The sequence below is a fragment of the Typopeltis vanoorti genome, chromosome 12, assembly GCF_054136105.1.
Source record: "Typopeltis vanoorti isolate ZY-2024b chromosome 12, IOZ_Tvanoo_1.0, whole genome shotgun sequence".
In the NCBI taxonomy this organism is placed as follows: domain Eukaryota; kingdom Metazoa; phylum Arthropoda; class Arachnida; order Uropygi; family Thelyphonidae; genus Typopeltis; species Typopeltis vanoorti.
Window position 1 is genome coordinate 71,353,318 of NC_143560.1, and position 16,739 is coordinate 71,370,056.

The window sequence follows — 16,739 nt, forward strand, 5'->3', positions numbered from 1 at the left end:
GAAAGGAAGAATTCCAGATGATTGGAGTAGAGCTCTCATAGTGCCCATATATAAAAAGGGAAATAAAACTGATTGTGAGAATTACAGAGGTATTTCTCTACTGAGTGTCCTGGTAAGATTTATGCCAGTATACTTGAGAAATGGTTGAGAATGATTGTGGAAGAGAAGATGGCGAGAAACAAGCTGGATTCAGGCCTAACAGAGGCTGTCAGGATCAGATCTTCACTTTACGACAAATAGTTAAAAAGTCATGGGAATATAACAAAGATCTGTATTTAAGTTTTGTAGATCTGGAAAAAGCATATGACAAGGTGCCAAGAAAGAAGCTATTCAAAATGCTACAGTTGTATGGTGTCAGTGGATCATTATATCAAGCAATACTTAGTCTTTATTTGAGTTGTAAGTCAGCAGTTAGAATTGAAGGAAGTACAGGAAGATGGTTTAATGTTAAATCTGGTGCCAGACAAGGATGTATATTATCACCTCTGTTATTCATTATCTATATAGATTACATCATGAAGGAAAGTGGTATTAAACCTGATATAAAAATTGGAGATGTTAATGTCAACTCCTTGCTTTATGCAGATAATGTTATACTTCTAAATAAATCCACTACAAGTCTGCAAGATTCTCTGACTAAATTCAATTGCTGTTGTAATAGATATGGTATGAAGGTCAGCAATAAAAAGACAATGAAAATAGGCAGAATCATTGAAAATGTCAACTGTATTGTGAATGGAGAACCTGTGGAACAAGTAAAACATTTCAGCTATTTAGGCACGATTTTTAGTGAAGATGGTAAATTAAATATAGAAATAGACAACGGAATCAACAAAGCTGGTATGGTAGGAAGTCAACTGAATAAATTTATATGGAATAAGAGAGAAATTAGTCGGAAGGTTGGCAGGAAAAAGACCCAGAGGAAGACCAAGATATATGTGGATCGATATGGTAAAAAGTGCCTTAGAAGATAGCAATATAAGATCCGACAATGTTGTAGCTTTGACCGGTAACAGATTGATTTGGTAGAAAATTGTAAGTAGGAAGTTTGTAAATTTTTCATGTAGTACTATCATATCCTGTACACCCCCTTGATGGTAAATGTCAATAATTTGATGATGAACTTTGGGAGACTTCAGAAGTTTGTTATATAGTATTTTCTACAGTGCGAGGTGAAATGTATTTAACAAGCTTTCAAAGTAATTACTTCAGATATCTAGAATATTTCAGTTTTTATGCTTTTGAAGTAATCTTGACTCCATTTCTAAGCAATTTTTACCACCCTTCATAATGTTAATATTCCATATTTTTACTTAAGTCTTCCCATGACTTTTGTTTAGCTACTTTCACACACAACTATCTTAAATTTTTCTCTATATTCTCTTAATGCAAATGCTTGTTTACTCACTTGTAACTTGAACTCCATGAGTTCACCATGAACTGTGTATTTTACTGTCCCTGCAAACAAACTCTGCTATTATATGAAACAAGCAAAATGAATATGCAGGTACAGTGGCCAATACAGATTTTGCAGAGGTTTTCTGAGTAATCAGCAATTCAGTTCCAGTTGAATGCTACTGGGTAAGCATTTTATGACTTATGCTTTTTTTACGAACCATTGAGGTTCTTAGCTGTGGACTTCACACCACGACCATCTCGCGGATAAGGTGGTTAGCCCTATGCCTCCCAGTATGTCCTATATGTATGTAGATGTGTTCACGAGGGCGGTTTGCCTGTTCTGGGGGATGAAAAACCGGAGTTTCCAGGTGGAAAAAACCCCTACCTTCGCATGAGACTGGCTAACTTATCTTTAGTTGAAAGAGACCAGATAAAGGTTAATCATGTCTTAGACAGGAATTGAACCCAGATCTTTCGAACCAAAGGACTTCATCTATACTGACTGAGCTATCGAGGCTCCATTTATGACTTATACTGCTGATCAAAAAAAAATAAATAAATAAAGAACTACCTTGGAAGATCTTCTTCAGGAATTCTAGCATCTTCTTTATCTGGATCAGGTGATCTATATTTAAAAAAATACAATGAAGAAGAAATTCCAGCACATGATCTAATATTATTCAAATCAATTTCACCAATTATAATAAGTGGTAAGACAAATCAATGAGCAATATATAGAAAGTGGGCTGAGGATAATTATTTTTTGTTTTGTATTTTAAAAATATCATGAAATTCACATTACACAAGAAGTAGTTCTTAGCATTAATTCTACGGATATTAATAATATTAATATATTTTGGCATAATGAGTGCCAGTGTTATTTATTTTTATGCATTATCCACTTTTTTATTTTATACATTAATAATGCCCTAAAACTGCTCAAACAATTTTAGGGTAATTTCCAGAGCAAAGAAATCTAGCTATTCATACAATTTACCAGCTAGACAGTGTTTAGTTTCAGGCGACTATTTTAAATGAGCATCTAGTAGAGTCAAAATGGACTTGACAAAATAGTAAGTATTTATTTAATTTAACCTTCCCTTAACAGGTTCGTTTCAATGGTCTGTCACTGTCAAGTGACACGACTTCATAAGATGAAGTTCAATGGCCATATAACAAAGATGCAAATATAACTCAGAGGATAACTGCAAAGCTGAAACCAATATTGACATCTAAGGATATGCCATTTTTCCTCTTTATAAGGCTTTGATATGATTTCAATATGGACTACTGTGTACAGATCTGATATCCTGGTTTTTGAGGTTGCAAATACAGTGGAAAGGTAATAAGTTTAGTTTAATCCTTTATCCAAGTGTGAGCAAAACAAAGTTTGCGCCTGAAAGTATCTTCAGGACTGAGGTAAGGTAGTGCAACACCAGGCAACTCGTTGCAAAGGTGGAGAAAGCTCTCATTACTCCTATCTCAGTATCTCCCATAATGCAAGGCACATCTCCTTGCGGATATGTGTAATGCTATGCATTAAAGCAAGGGCCACTACCCATACCGGTTTCGACCTTTATTGAGATCTCATCAGTGGGAACCAGGCCTAGTATTATGGGAGATACTGAGGAGTAATGAGAGCTTTCTCCACCTTTGCAACGAGTTGCCTGGTGTTGCACTACCTTACCCCAGTCCTGAAGATACTTTCAGGCCCAAACTTTGTTTTACTCACACTTGGATAAAGGATTAAACTAAACTTAATATAGTCTAACCAAGTGAAAAATAAACTCTCAACATCTTTCTCTGAATCCGGAGTAATTTAATAATAAGGTTGCACACCCTTGGGCATCTCCTATAGGTTAGGATGACCTCTCATTGCTTCTGCCTTTGTATCTCCACTACTGGGCCTGGCTCCCACTGACGAGACCTCAATAAAGGGCGAAACCAGTATGGGTAGTGACCCTTGCCTTAATGCATAGCATTACACATATCCGCAAGGAGATGTGCCTTGCATTATGGGAGATACTGAGATAGGAGTAATGAGAGCTTTCTCCACCTTTGCAATGAATTGCCTGGTGTTGTACTACCATACCCCAGTCCTGAAGATACTTTCAGGTGCAAACTTTGTTTTGCTCACACTTGGATAAAGGATTAAACTAAACTTATTATAGTCTAACCAAGTGAAAAATAAACTCTCAACAGTGGAAAGGGTACAAAGGAGAGTGCTTTAGATGTTATTGGGAATGTAGATTATGAGGATAGATTGAGAATTTGTGGACTATAAACATTAGCACACATGAAAAGAGGAGTGATATGATAAATACTTACAAACTTCTGAAAGTGTCACACAGGACAGTGGATGAAATTTTTCATTTTATATAGGGTGGTGACAGGACATTCTTGAAAGTTGAGAATAAATGTCATCAAGAAAGGAATGAGAGCTAGATTTTTCTCTCAGAGCACTGTGTGACTGGAGAAATGGCTTGCCTTTGTAGGTGGTGAGTGAAGGAATTTAAAAGAAAGTATGAATGGTGGTGATACATGGTTGAAATGTTAAGATCCCATTGTGGCATAAATACTTATGTCTCTTTAGGTGATATTATGATTTTCATTGTCCACTATGAGCTCATCATCCTACTTACTGGAGGACTGAGGTGGCTTGATAAAAAGAGTTGCATATTTGGTCTCTGGAGCATGATTTCTAGATTATCCAACCCTTTCATAAAGATGCTAAGTAGGGTGATAAAAAAAGGATTCATCTGCAACATTTGTTTATGTAAACTATTTAAAAGAATGAGTAATATCTCAAATGCAACTAGGAAGAAGTTATCTTTTCAAATTAAAATTTTTTAAAATATATCTTTCGAAAGATCATTTTCAAAGATATATATATATATATTTAAAAAAGCTTTATGGTATACAGTAAACCCTTGCCAAACGCGGGGGTTACGTCATTAATACATTGCGCGCACGGCAAAATCGCGTTCCACAAAGTTAACTTTCTATGGAAAAAAATTTGTTAAGTATAGTTCAAATTAAGAAAGTATGTATGTATAATTTAAACTAACCTAAATACTGTTGTAATTAAAAGGGAAAAATGAAACAAATGTTAATTGAAAGGATTTTTATTACTGCTTAATAAGTAGGTACATGATAATCATTTTTTTAAAAAGCTAGTGATTTTTGCTTAGGACAATGACTGACACAACTCTTTAAAAGTTTCGCGGTAAGAGCGCAGAGTTTTTCAATGCCTTTCATAAAGTGTCTTCTTTCTTCATTTGGGTCAATCTCCATTGCAAAATCAGACAGCTCCTGTGCCTTTTTTAACAATTCGTTTAACTTCTTGTAAGTTAAAGCGGCTTTATCTTCTTCTTCACTACTGCCGCTTTCACTGTCGGCTGGTGTTACAAGATCATCCAATTCTTCATTCGTTATTTCTCAATCGTCATTCTCGATTAATTCTTTGACTTCTCCTTCTTCCATATCTGAAAATCCTTCACCACCAATTGCTTTTGCAATTTGTACGATTTCTTTGGCTTCATTTTCAATCGATGGAAATTATTGAAAATGAAAAAATATGAAAAAAATCGATTTAAAATCATTGACAACTTCTGGTCAGAGCTGATGCCAGCAAGCATTTAATGTTGATGAATTCACTTATTCCCATACGAGTTTAATCATTTCTATGCAGTGGCTTATGTTGAATTGCTTCCAAAATGCCATTAGCATGTCGTGCTTTCCTTCGTCTAGTTCTTTATTTGCAGAGGTGCAAACATGCTTGACATAATAGGCTTTGAATGTTTTTATGATCCCTTGATCCATTGGTTGGATTAAGGAAGTGGTGTTAGGTGGGAGGAATAAAACCTCTACATTTGGATGCAATGTTGTGAGAGCTTCAGCATCGTGTCCTGGAGCATTATCGAGAATTAGGAGAACTTTAAAGCACAGGTTTTGCTGTTCTAAGTCATGTTTGACTTCTTTAACGAATGGATTTTCAAACCAGTTATTAAAGAGGGCTTTTGTTACCCAAATTTTTCTATTCCACTTCCACCACGGGCAATTGCTCAAAATTTTTTCCCTGCATATGCATGAGGCGTTTTAGATCAATAAATGAGCAGAGGCTTGCACTTGAAGTCGCCTGATGCATTTCCACAAAAAAGCAAAGTGAGTGTATCTTTAAAAGCTTTAAAACCTGGGGCAGCATTTTGTGTCTTTGTGATGTAGGCTTGTTGTCCCATTCGCTTATAAAGTACGCCCTTCTCATCTTCATTGAAAACTTGTTGCGGAACATAACTCCTCTCTTCAATGAATTTCAAAAATTGGGATTTGAATTTCTCTGCTGCTTCTTTATCTGCAGAGCCAGCTTCTCCCTGAAGCTTTACATTGTGCAAATTAAAATGATGCTTAAAGTTTTCAAGCCAACTTTTGCTTGCGTGAAAGTCAATTTTCTCTGACGACTGGCCATCTTTATTTAAAACAAAAGAAAACAAATCTAAAGCTTTGTTTCGAATAGAAATACCATCCACTACTGAGCCTTTTTCATTTACTTGATTGTCAATCCAAGCTATTAATATTTTTTCCATCTTTTCCAATTGCGGAATTCTTCTTGAAACTTGAGCAACCTTTGCCGAAGTATCGCCTGAAGCTTTGACACTAGATCGAATCTTTTCTTCATTCTCCCATATTGTTCTTATGCTTGATTCGTTTATAGCTAGTTCTCTTGCAAGCGATGAAATACGTGTACTATTTTTCAACTTATCTAAAATTTCAATTTTCTGAGATAATGTCAAAACTTTGCATCTTTTTGCAGCTTTATCATCTTCATTCTTCCTCTTAGATGTCATATTGAATTTTTGAAATTAAAATGCAAAAGGAGAAGAGGATAAACACTGATAAATACGTGATTACAGCTCTGCTAACGTGAGTGAAATGATCGCAACTCGGTCTGGGTCACTCAGATAGCAGGCAGCGCCAAGCAGGGTTGCTGGCCAACGCTCTGCAGTGTACCGCATATGAATGAAATTCTAGCGTTGGACAAATTAAATGGAAACAATTAAGATAATGCGTATGTGCAAAATCGCGTTCTGCAAATCTGCGCTCGGCAAGGGTTTACTGTATTTAGTATAGTACTGAAGATGAGTAAGAGTATGTAAGCTAGGAACCCCGCTCTAAAGATTCAACATGACCTTTTTCAAGCCACATTAACTGGGTGACAATCACACACACACATACTGAGTATTAAAAGTCACCTACCATCTAAAAAAGTTTACAAACATTCATGCCTAGAGTAGGATTCAAAACACACACAGCCTGCTAAATTAAAGAGCAGCAACACTAACCACTCAACCATCCAGGCTGGCATGTTGCTAGAAGAAATTAATAAACATTTACTGGAAGTTTTTCCCCACTTGGTTAGACTATAATATAATGCATAGCATTGTAAAAATAATCATATTAAAATTCTGACTATTTTTACGTATTAATTATGCTTGTTAGTTTTGTTTTTATACACGCAGTGTCTGCACTTGTGATGTTCTCGTTATGAAAATGTTATATTAGAAGTAACATGTAAAGAAGTAAAAATATTGATGTACTTACTAAACTGAATATTTGTGTTACTTATAAGAAAGTTTGTTGTGGTTTAAAAATGTTGAATTTTGTGTTTTGTGAAAGACTTTCTCTTAGCGCTAATGGATACAGCGAGTCAGCAATTTTATTGCAGTGCGTAGTTTCTGACTTTTGTGGAGTGCGCATGCTCCCGGAGAGGATTTGATGTATGATTGACAGCTGACAAGGAAAGCGTTGTGTATCCAAGTAACGGTTGTAAACAAGAGAGCGTTCGGAAGTTTTTAGAACACTGGCCGGTAAATATTCAAGTTGGAAGAACTTGATTTTTTTGTGTGTGGCAGTCGGAAGAAATTTTATAGTGTATTCCGAAAAAGGAATAGTGGAAATAATAGGTTTCAAGGAGGAATAAGTAATGAATAAAAAGAAATCTTGAAACTGTAAGTTTTTTTTTATTAGTGGAAAAAGTTAAGACTGTCATTTAGTATTGTGAATGAAGGAAGAACTTGTTGCTTACATTCTAAAGTGAATGTTTTTCTTAGAGAAAATATTGATAAGGAAAATCTATAAGTATTAAGGATGCCTGAAAGTGAATGTTTAGAAAATATATTGATTAAGAAGATTTATAGGTATTAAGGATGCCTGATCTGATGAGTATTGCTACTAAAAGGAAACAAGATTTAGTCAAGAAGACTTTTATGTGTGTTACATTGATTGATGAAAAGGATCCTGAAAATGAAGTACAAGAGCTGTATAACTTCTGGAAAAGAGCCTTAACAGAAAGAGAAAAAGACTATGAACATTTTTTTGTGATTGTGAAAGAAAAAGTGTTTAGTCTTAAGAGTAAGTTTATATTTTTAAACTTACTCTTAAGTAAGAGTAAGTTTATATTTTTTAAATAAAGCCTTGGATCCATATAATCTGTAGTTATAGTTATGTATTATTGCTAGAAGTGTATATATATATTGTTTTAGTTTTATTAAATGTGTTTATTTTGTACTTGGTTTTGAGTCAATGATTAGTTGGATTCTGAAAGAGAGAGTTAAAGTCATTGCACCAACTGGAGTGAACTTTTGTGCAATACAATAACATATAGGGACACTCGGAGTCAAAATAAAAATAATTGTTAGTAAAAGAGATTTATATAATAAATCACCTCATAAGTATATAGTATAATTATTAACAAAGGCACAGCCGGTAGACTAAATAGTTAATATACTATATATATATAAAAAAAAAAAAAAAAAAGAGGGAATATATATATATAAAGAATATATATAAAAATTAACAGCATTATACATGTCTGCAAGGAGATGTGCTTTGCATTATGGGAGATACTAAGACAAGGAGTAATGAGAGCTTGGTCCACCTTTACCACGAGTTGCCTCAGTCCTGAAGATACTTCAGGCGCAAACTTTGTTTGCCTACACTTGGATAAAGGATTAAACTAAATTTATTATAGTCTAACCAAGCGGAAAAAAAACTTCCAACATATTTCTCTAAATCCAGAGTATTTAATAATAAGGTGAGACACCTTTTACCAACTCGTATAGGTAAATATGACTTCTCCATTGTGTCCACCTTGGTATCACCACCTCTGGGTCTGGCTCCCACTGACGAGACCTCAATAAAGGTCGAAACCAGTCTGGGTAGTGGCCCTTCCCTTAATGCAGAGCATTATACATGTCTGCAAGCAAATGTGCTTTGCATTATGGGAGATACTAAGACAGGGAGTGATGAGAGCTTGGTCCACTTTACCACGAGTTGCCTCAGTCCTGAAGATTCGTCAGGCACAAACTTTGTTTGCTTACACTTGGATAAAGGATTAAACTAAATTTATTATAATAAACATTTAGGTATTATTCACAGTATGAATGCTGTACTACTACTACTACTACTACACTACACTACACTAATAAAGAAGTGTGTATAGAACATGCATTTGGAAAAGTAAGGAGATTTGGAACTCATGAGGAAGAAACTGACAGTGATATTATTCAAAGCCAATTTAAACAGATTTGATAGCAAACACAGAATAATATTTCTGTGTTTGGTATCCAATGACTGTCACTTTTTTGATGCAATTATAACTAACAGAACTGTTAGAATTTATATAAAGCAGAGAATAATTAATACAGTACAATATTAAAATTTTGCAACATTCATTTTTTTAAAGCATTTAAATTTACATCAATAAACAAAGTAAATAAATTTAATTTACTATTATCAGTGATAGTAAATAAAAATAAAAATATTTTTATTTTATATAAAAATAATTAACCTTGCCCATTTGAACTGCAAGAGAGAGAGAGAGAGACTTGATTCTTAATAAATTATAAAGGTAAAAAAAAAAGCAAATTATACTACTGTAACTCACCCTTTTCCTGCCAGAGCTGGACACACTGGACTATTCCTGTTCTCTGCAATATGACCACACTTGATACACCGAGTTTTGAATAGCGTGCCTAGATAAAATAAAAATTAGGATGTGTACTTTCATTAAATTATGTAGTTATATTAATGAAGAAAATTAAAATGTAAATTAAACTGACAAGTACCTGAAAATTGTATTTTAAAACTTAAATTAAGATGAAGTTACTACCTTAGATTACATTTTTGTATTATATTTAAAATGTGAAATCAACACTAACAAACCAAGAATTTGATTATCAAAACACTCAATGAAATTTGTTAATATTTTTTTTTTCTCTGTCTAAATACAGTAATCTACCATTCATCTGACAAAAACTTTGATCCTTCAATGTCTTAAGTCAACTGATGCATAGAACTGCACTTTACTGTAACACACGAGTGCTCCTGTGTAGTCAACAATGAATTTTGTTATTTTTGCTAAACTAAATGCTAACAATATGCTAAACTTGCCATTTATGCTGTTTATGAAGCAGAACAATTTTGCCCTCTTTCTATTCCTTTGGAATTGGGCCAATCTAAGAGTCATGTTAAAAGGTAAGCTAAAGCTGTTGTTGACTCCCTGGAACATTCCCTCTAGACATGTGGTAATACACCAATAAGTCCTATGGCATCACTGACATCAAGTTTACTCACTTCCTCATATACCTCCTGCTACTCACTCACCATCAGTGGCTCTTCCCCTCTTCTAACTGCTCAAGTTCTGAATTAATGTTACATTCACAAGGACCTTAATACCGTGATGAATTGCTCATTAACATCTCTACTAGATCCTCCTTAGTGGTTATCATTCTAACATCATCTTTCCACAATCATCCTACAGGCCCCATAAAATAAAAAATCCCTACGATTTCTTTTAGCACCATTTACTAACTACTGTTCATACTGTACTTTTGCTACCCTTATCAAGTCACCTCGCACAAAGGCCTACTATGCAAACTTCCATCATTGACTGTCTGGCTGTCTCAGGACTTCTCTAGTTGGAATGCCTGCTTTCTGTCTGGATGCACACTATGTGTGATGGTAGATGGTTCCCTATCCTCTCACCATCCAAATAATGCTGGTGTTCCACAAGGTACTGTTCTCTCACAACCCTCTTCATTCTGTATATCAACGACCTACTTCAGTTGACCTCCAACCCAATACAGTTTTGCAGATGACAGCACATTGCACTCCTCCCTTTCATTTGACAAACCTTACTCTACACAACTCACTTCAACCTACAGAACATCAGCCACCACTGCTCTCAATTCTGACCTCCAAGCTATCCTTCAATGGAGCTCAGATAACCTCGTCAACTTCAATGATAGTAAAACCCAGTTCTGTCTTATTTCTCAAAAAAAAAAAGAACCATTTTCCCCCAATATTATTTTTGAGATAACACTCAAATTTACAGACAAGATGAGATTTCTCTTTTTGGACATTACCCTGCACATCAGGCCTCTCCTGGCATAAACACATCACAACCATTGCATCCTCAGCTTCAAAAAAACTAGGATTTCTCTTTCACTCAAGATGTTACTTCACCTCTAAACAGCTGTTAACTTTATACAAGTCACAAATCCAGCCAGCTACTGAATACTGCTCTCACATTTGGAGTGGGGGCCCCTAAAAGCTCCCTCAAAATGCTTGACTCAATACAGAGGAGAGAACTAGGTTGATAAATGACCCATTTCTTACAAACTGTCCTTACTTCCACATAGACATTCGGTCTCTGCAATTTATGTATTCTACAAATATTTCCATGACAAATGTTCATCTGAAATAGCATCAATAATTCCCTCCACTCGGTACTAAGCCCATTGGAATACGCACAGTTGCTACCAACATCCTTTCACAGTATACCTTGAAACCCACAGGATAAGTTTCTTTTCCTCCTCTTCCTTCATCCCTACTACTGCTGTACTGTGGAACAGTCTTCTTCCTGATATATTCCCAAGGAATACAATATACAGATTTTCAAATAGAATGTAAACAAGTTTCTCCTTTCCTAACCCACTACACATATATGGTACTAACATACTATAAGTTGACCAACCAACTTCTCGTGTATGGGCCCAACATAAAAAAAAAAGAAAAAAAAGTCACTTTCCTTAGTTATTTGTTGTACGCTCATGTAACTAATATTACCACTCATTTTGTACAGCTTCCACAATTCCTTTTTCTTCCCGATTGCATGTTTCACCTTTTCAGTCATCCATTTTACAGCTACCTTATTTAATCTCCTGACCTTTGGAATATACTTAGTCATTGTCTCTGTCAGATAGTTCCCTGAGTAGGGAACCAAGCAACATTGACTTCATTCTCATTCAATTCCCCATTCCATGATGCAGCTGCAACCCATCTCCTGAGTTTGTCATAATTACCTGCCTTATAGTGCCACACAAAACTCTCACAAAAATCTCGACATGGCTGGCCATCACCTATGTGATCACTTCATGGTAACTTTCAGCAACTGGAAGATTTGACACTTCATTTACAATAGTATCCTTTGATGAGATGATCAAATGCAAGACCCTTGATCCTCATGCACCCTCTGTTACATACTGTCTAAGACAATTGTCCTTCAAAAACTTAAAAAATCCATTCTCTTTGTTCCAGACAATCTCTTCACTCCAATCTATATTACCATAATTGAAATTACCCATAATGATCATCCTCTTTTCTAATTAGCTAGACTATTTTACCTATACGTTTCCTTCTCACCGCCCTCACATTACCAGATCTATAGCAATACCATACTAAACATTGCATCCTATCCACATTCACTTCACACCATACTACTTCAAAACCACTGTCATTATTTGCTACTTGCATTTCCACCTTAGATGAGCACAACTCCTCTGCCATCATCAACATCATTCCTCTTCCCTTTCTGGTCTGTCTTCAAGAAAAATTACAAATTCCTCTCTCTTTATTCCTGACAATTTTTGGGTGAATGATCTCTATCCATGCTACAACTTCATTCCACTTATTTTGAATACTTCTGGCATTTGTAAACATATACACGCTCATTTCTGGTTCTGAAACAAGTCCCACTGATCCCACTTCCTAGATATGACTTCTTCATACTTTCCCCAGGCCACTCCTTTCTATCATCACTGATATCACAACTCTCCTCAGACCTAAAAGTTATCCTCACATCCTTGACTGTCTTAATCCTTTCTTGCTCATAACAAATTTTAATAAATTACAATAATTTTGAGTTGTAGAAGTAATATAGAATTTTTTAATTTTTAATGCAAGATTTTTAAAATGAGAAAAAGAAGCGCAATGTATTATCATTAGAAAAACAATAGATTAAATATGCATTAACCAGAGAAGGTATAGAAGAAAAAAGTAAGCAAAAGAACTGTGGTGAAGTATCCCAGTATTACTTGCAGTTTAAAAATGATACATCCACCATTGTCCTTGATTTTCATTCTGTAAGTTTTTCACTGATTCTTACAGCTATTTGGTTGTTTTAATACATGTTATTGCTGAGAGCAACTAATTTGGAATTTAAACTTCTTGAGCATGATCCACAGTTTGTTCTTCAGACTATCAGAGGCTTTCTGGTAATCTCTAAATGCAACGTCTGTTTCTAAGTTAAATATACAAAGCTTCTCCATAAAGAGTTTTAATGTAAGCTGGATCAATTGCATGATTAGCCTTCTATTTTGTTCTTTTAAGGCTTTATAAAGGAAAAATAGACACTTGAAATTTTAAAAAATAAATAAATAGAAGTATGTAAACTTTGCCATTTCATGAGTGCGTGCCTAAGAGTTTATAAGGCATAACACAGGAATAAGATAACATCTATTTTAATTGACAAATGGCATTTCATTCTAATTGCACAGGATTTCTTCAGGCATAAACATATAAACTAGTATACAAAACAGTAAGGACTAACAAAGGTGACAAGTGCTATGCTTGTCACCTTTGTTAGTCCTAGGTTATAGAAGAGACTGATGTTATTTTAAAATATTTCTAATTGTTCAGAATATTTTGATTAATTTTAACAGTATATATTAGAACACAGACTGATAAGTAAATAATTAATTTATTGACTTATTGCTGATATTTCGCTGGTATTCTAACATCTTCTATTAGCATCTTCAGAGCACAAAAAACAGTTTGTCACAGGGCAAAAGACAACAACAAACTGGTGAAACAGTGGGACTAGTTTGAACAACTGTAGCTACAACACAAAAACTAAAGTCCTAATTAGGCATCCTCTGTGTTAAAAACCTGCGAGAGATAACACGTATTATGTCTTAAGATGACTGTCTCCCAAATCTTAGGCAAATTCATACAGTCAAACTTGTTGAGGTTTGGAGTATGTTTCAAGGCTGATTCTAATAACAATCTATCTGACTTGTACAGGCTTCTGTGCAGTACTTTAGTTTTCTTCCAGTTGATCCTGTGTGCAGGGTGTATCCAAAGCATGGTCTGCTAGACTTGACTTGCCATAGCAACGGATATATTTTCTATGTTCACTGAGGCGAATGTCCACAGTTCTTCCTGTTTGACCGCAGTAAGCTTGATCACGTGAACAGGGTACCTCGTAAACTCCTGGATGTGATAAGGGACAGATGCTGTCCTTGGGTGAATGGATGAGAGTAGCCAATTTGACATATAGTCTAAATATGGTGAGTAGCTGATGTTTATTGAGCGCACTACAGATATCTTTTCCAATGTGTCTTTAATGTATGGGATGGTGACTGTTTTGCTGTAGTTCTCCATGGTGGACAGTGGGGGTATTTCTGAGGAGAATTTAGTATTTTGTCTATCTTATATGGATTATGGCCATTGGCTAAGAAGGTGTGGTGTAAGTGAGCAATCAGCAGTAAGAGCATTGTCATTGGAACAAATTGCTCTTGTTCTGTGGGTTAGCATTTTTAAGACACCATACTGTTGGGATGGGTTATGGTGTGATTGTTTGTGTAAATATCTCCCTGTTTGTGTAGGTTTTCTATAAACTGAGAATGATAAGGAACTGTCTTGAAGATGTGTGATTAATGTATCGAGGAAAGGCATGTAGTTGTTAACTTCCAGTTCCATTGTAAAGTGGATTTTTGGGTGTTGGCTATTTAAATGTGCTAAGAATGTATCCAATATGTAATATATACCATCAAAATTAATCAACATGTATGATGAACACATAAGCCTTTCTACACGCTTGTTCAGAAAAGTGTGTGTGCATTCGTGTGCTTGTGCATTCAGGTGCACGTGTTTGGCAAAAGAAGGCTTGGATGTACTCAGACAAGTTGATATTGGTGAATATTCAGATATTTAAGATCTAATGCCATTTCCAAAGACTCCCAGATTTTTCTCTCCGTTGTTTCATAGCAACAGTGTAAAAAGTTCTGATTTGTCCCATAAAACTTGATGTCTCATTTGCAAAGCATCTTGTGGGTCAGCTGAAGACAGCACATGTGATGACAAGATGAGGCTTCACTCCTATGGTATTCATTATCTAGAATGTATTCTTTGATATGTTGTTTGATTTTTCTGTCTGTTCATAGTAAGATGACTGGCGATTGCATCATAGCCAATAAACACCTGGATACTGAAGTGGGCTATGCCAAGATTTTGTGGAATAGAGTAGTGATCTCATCTTGATAAAGGGGTAAAATACTACTACTTTGATTTTATATTCATTAAGTATTTTTGCAAGTTTTATGGAAACAGAGATAATATATGAAAGCATGATCAATCCTCTGTTTTCTTCTTCATATTAGAAATTTCTCAGGTCTTATGTCAGTTGAGTAATCTGGAGATGATGTGGTCATTATAGTCATTTTGAAGGAAAGTTTTTTTTTTTTTTAATGTTGCAGTTCTTTGGATAGTTCATCCTTGTCAGCGATAAGGTGAAGAGCTCTTGTTCTTAGTAATACCCAATTTTTGAAGTCTATGATGATATGAAGAAGCTTGTAGATATGTGTATGCTTTTGAAATAGACTTTTAGTTTACACCTGATTCATTAGAAGAAGACAGGCAGTCCTCTTTCTTCAGTTTTAGCAAATTTTTATATGAAAACATTAGAAAACAAGGTCCTAAAAGAATACCATCATGAACCAAAATTATGGAAAAGGTACACTGATGATATATTCTTAGTCTGAAACCATGGAGACTGTCTTCACTTCTATTTTTCATGAGTACCTGAATTGTCAACATTCTATTGCTTACACAATGGATTAAACCAAGAATATAATTTCTTTGGCATCTTTAATTTATACTGTAACCAAGTGAAAAAAACTTTCAACACCTATCTCTAATCTAGAGTATTTTAAAAATAAGGTGCAACACCTTTTGACTACATGTATATGGGAAATATATGACTTCTGCATTACTTCAGTCTTGATATCTCTTCTGGATCTGGTTTTGACCTTTACAGTGGGAGACGGGTCCAGAAGAGACATCATGCACACACACACCTTTTCAGCACATCTAAAAAGGTGTGTGTGGTTGCATTATGGAATACTAAAGCAACTGATGTGAAGCCATTAGCCTCTATATATAAGTAGCCTAGTTGTGAAGATACTTCACATTGTTTGCTTATACTTGGATAATGGATTAAAAACCAAGATATAATTAACTGCCATCTTTAATTCATACTACTCTAAGGTGCTTGTCATAAAATAAAAATTTAGTCCACTTGAGCACATCTAATAAAAGTTTCAGGAAGCTTTTTTTTTTTTTGTGTTGAGAAAAATCATTATCCTGCTCAAAGAAAATTCTTTTTGTTCTTACTCCTTAATAAATTCTCTAAGGGCTATCAATAAAAATCACAATTTCTCATACTTAATCTACCTCCTCTTTTTAAATCCACCCATCACAATGCCACAACATTTCAAAATAAATAAGTTACTTCAGTTTACACATTAACCATGTTTTTTGATCTTAAGTTCCAAGGTATGGAAGTTTCCTTCTAAAGAAAGGTACTTTCTACAAAACTTCAGAAAATAAGCTGAAGAATTCTTATCTTTAAAAACCCTCCATATTAGTGCTTTACAATATAAATAACACCAAGAGATTAAAGATTTATTGTCCATATGTTCACTGGGCATCCACAGATGCCGTATGGTCACTCCGATGCTCAGTGATGTACCACACCAGGCCTCGCCACGTAGTCTTGTTGTATGCTTTTCTGGATGCTTCAACTCTTTGAAGATCAGTCAGTCCACACACACACACACACACACACACACACACACACACACACACACACACACACACACACACACACCCCATCCATCTCATTGACAGTCTACCCAGTCTCCCTTTTCCAGGAACTTTACCTTATATTACTGTTCGTCATCCTTTCAATGTGTCCAAAATATTTTAACTTTCTTCTGTCAATA

The 16,739-nt window shown here is 35.0% G+C and overlaps 1 protein-coding gene across 4 annotated transcripts in view; it reads right to left on the reverse strand.

Annotated features, from left to right (window-relative positions):
• Positions 1 to 16,739, reverse strand: part of LOC150100874 (NAD-dependent protein deacylase sirtuin-5, mitochondrial-like) — a 160,428-nt gene that overhangs the window by 64,202 nt on the left and 79,487 nt on the right. For all 4 annotated transcript variants that reach the window (XM_090402093.1, XM_090402095.1, XM_090402094.1 and 1 more), the window contains exons 5-6: positions 9,341 to 9,428; positions 1,970 to 2,023 (exon numbers count right to left, since the gene is read on the reverse strand). In XM_090402093.1, the coding sequence (XP_090258219.1) occupies positions 1,970 to 2,023; positions 9,341 to 9,428 (142 nt within the window). The remainder of the gene's footprint in view (positions 1 to 1,969; positions 2,024 to 9,340; positions 9,429 to 16,739) is intronic.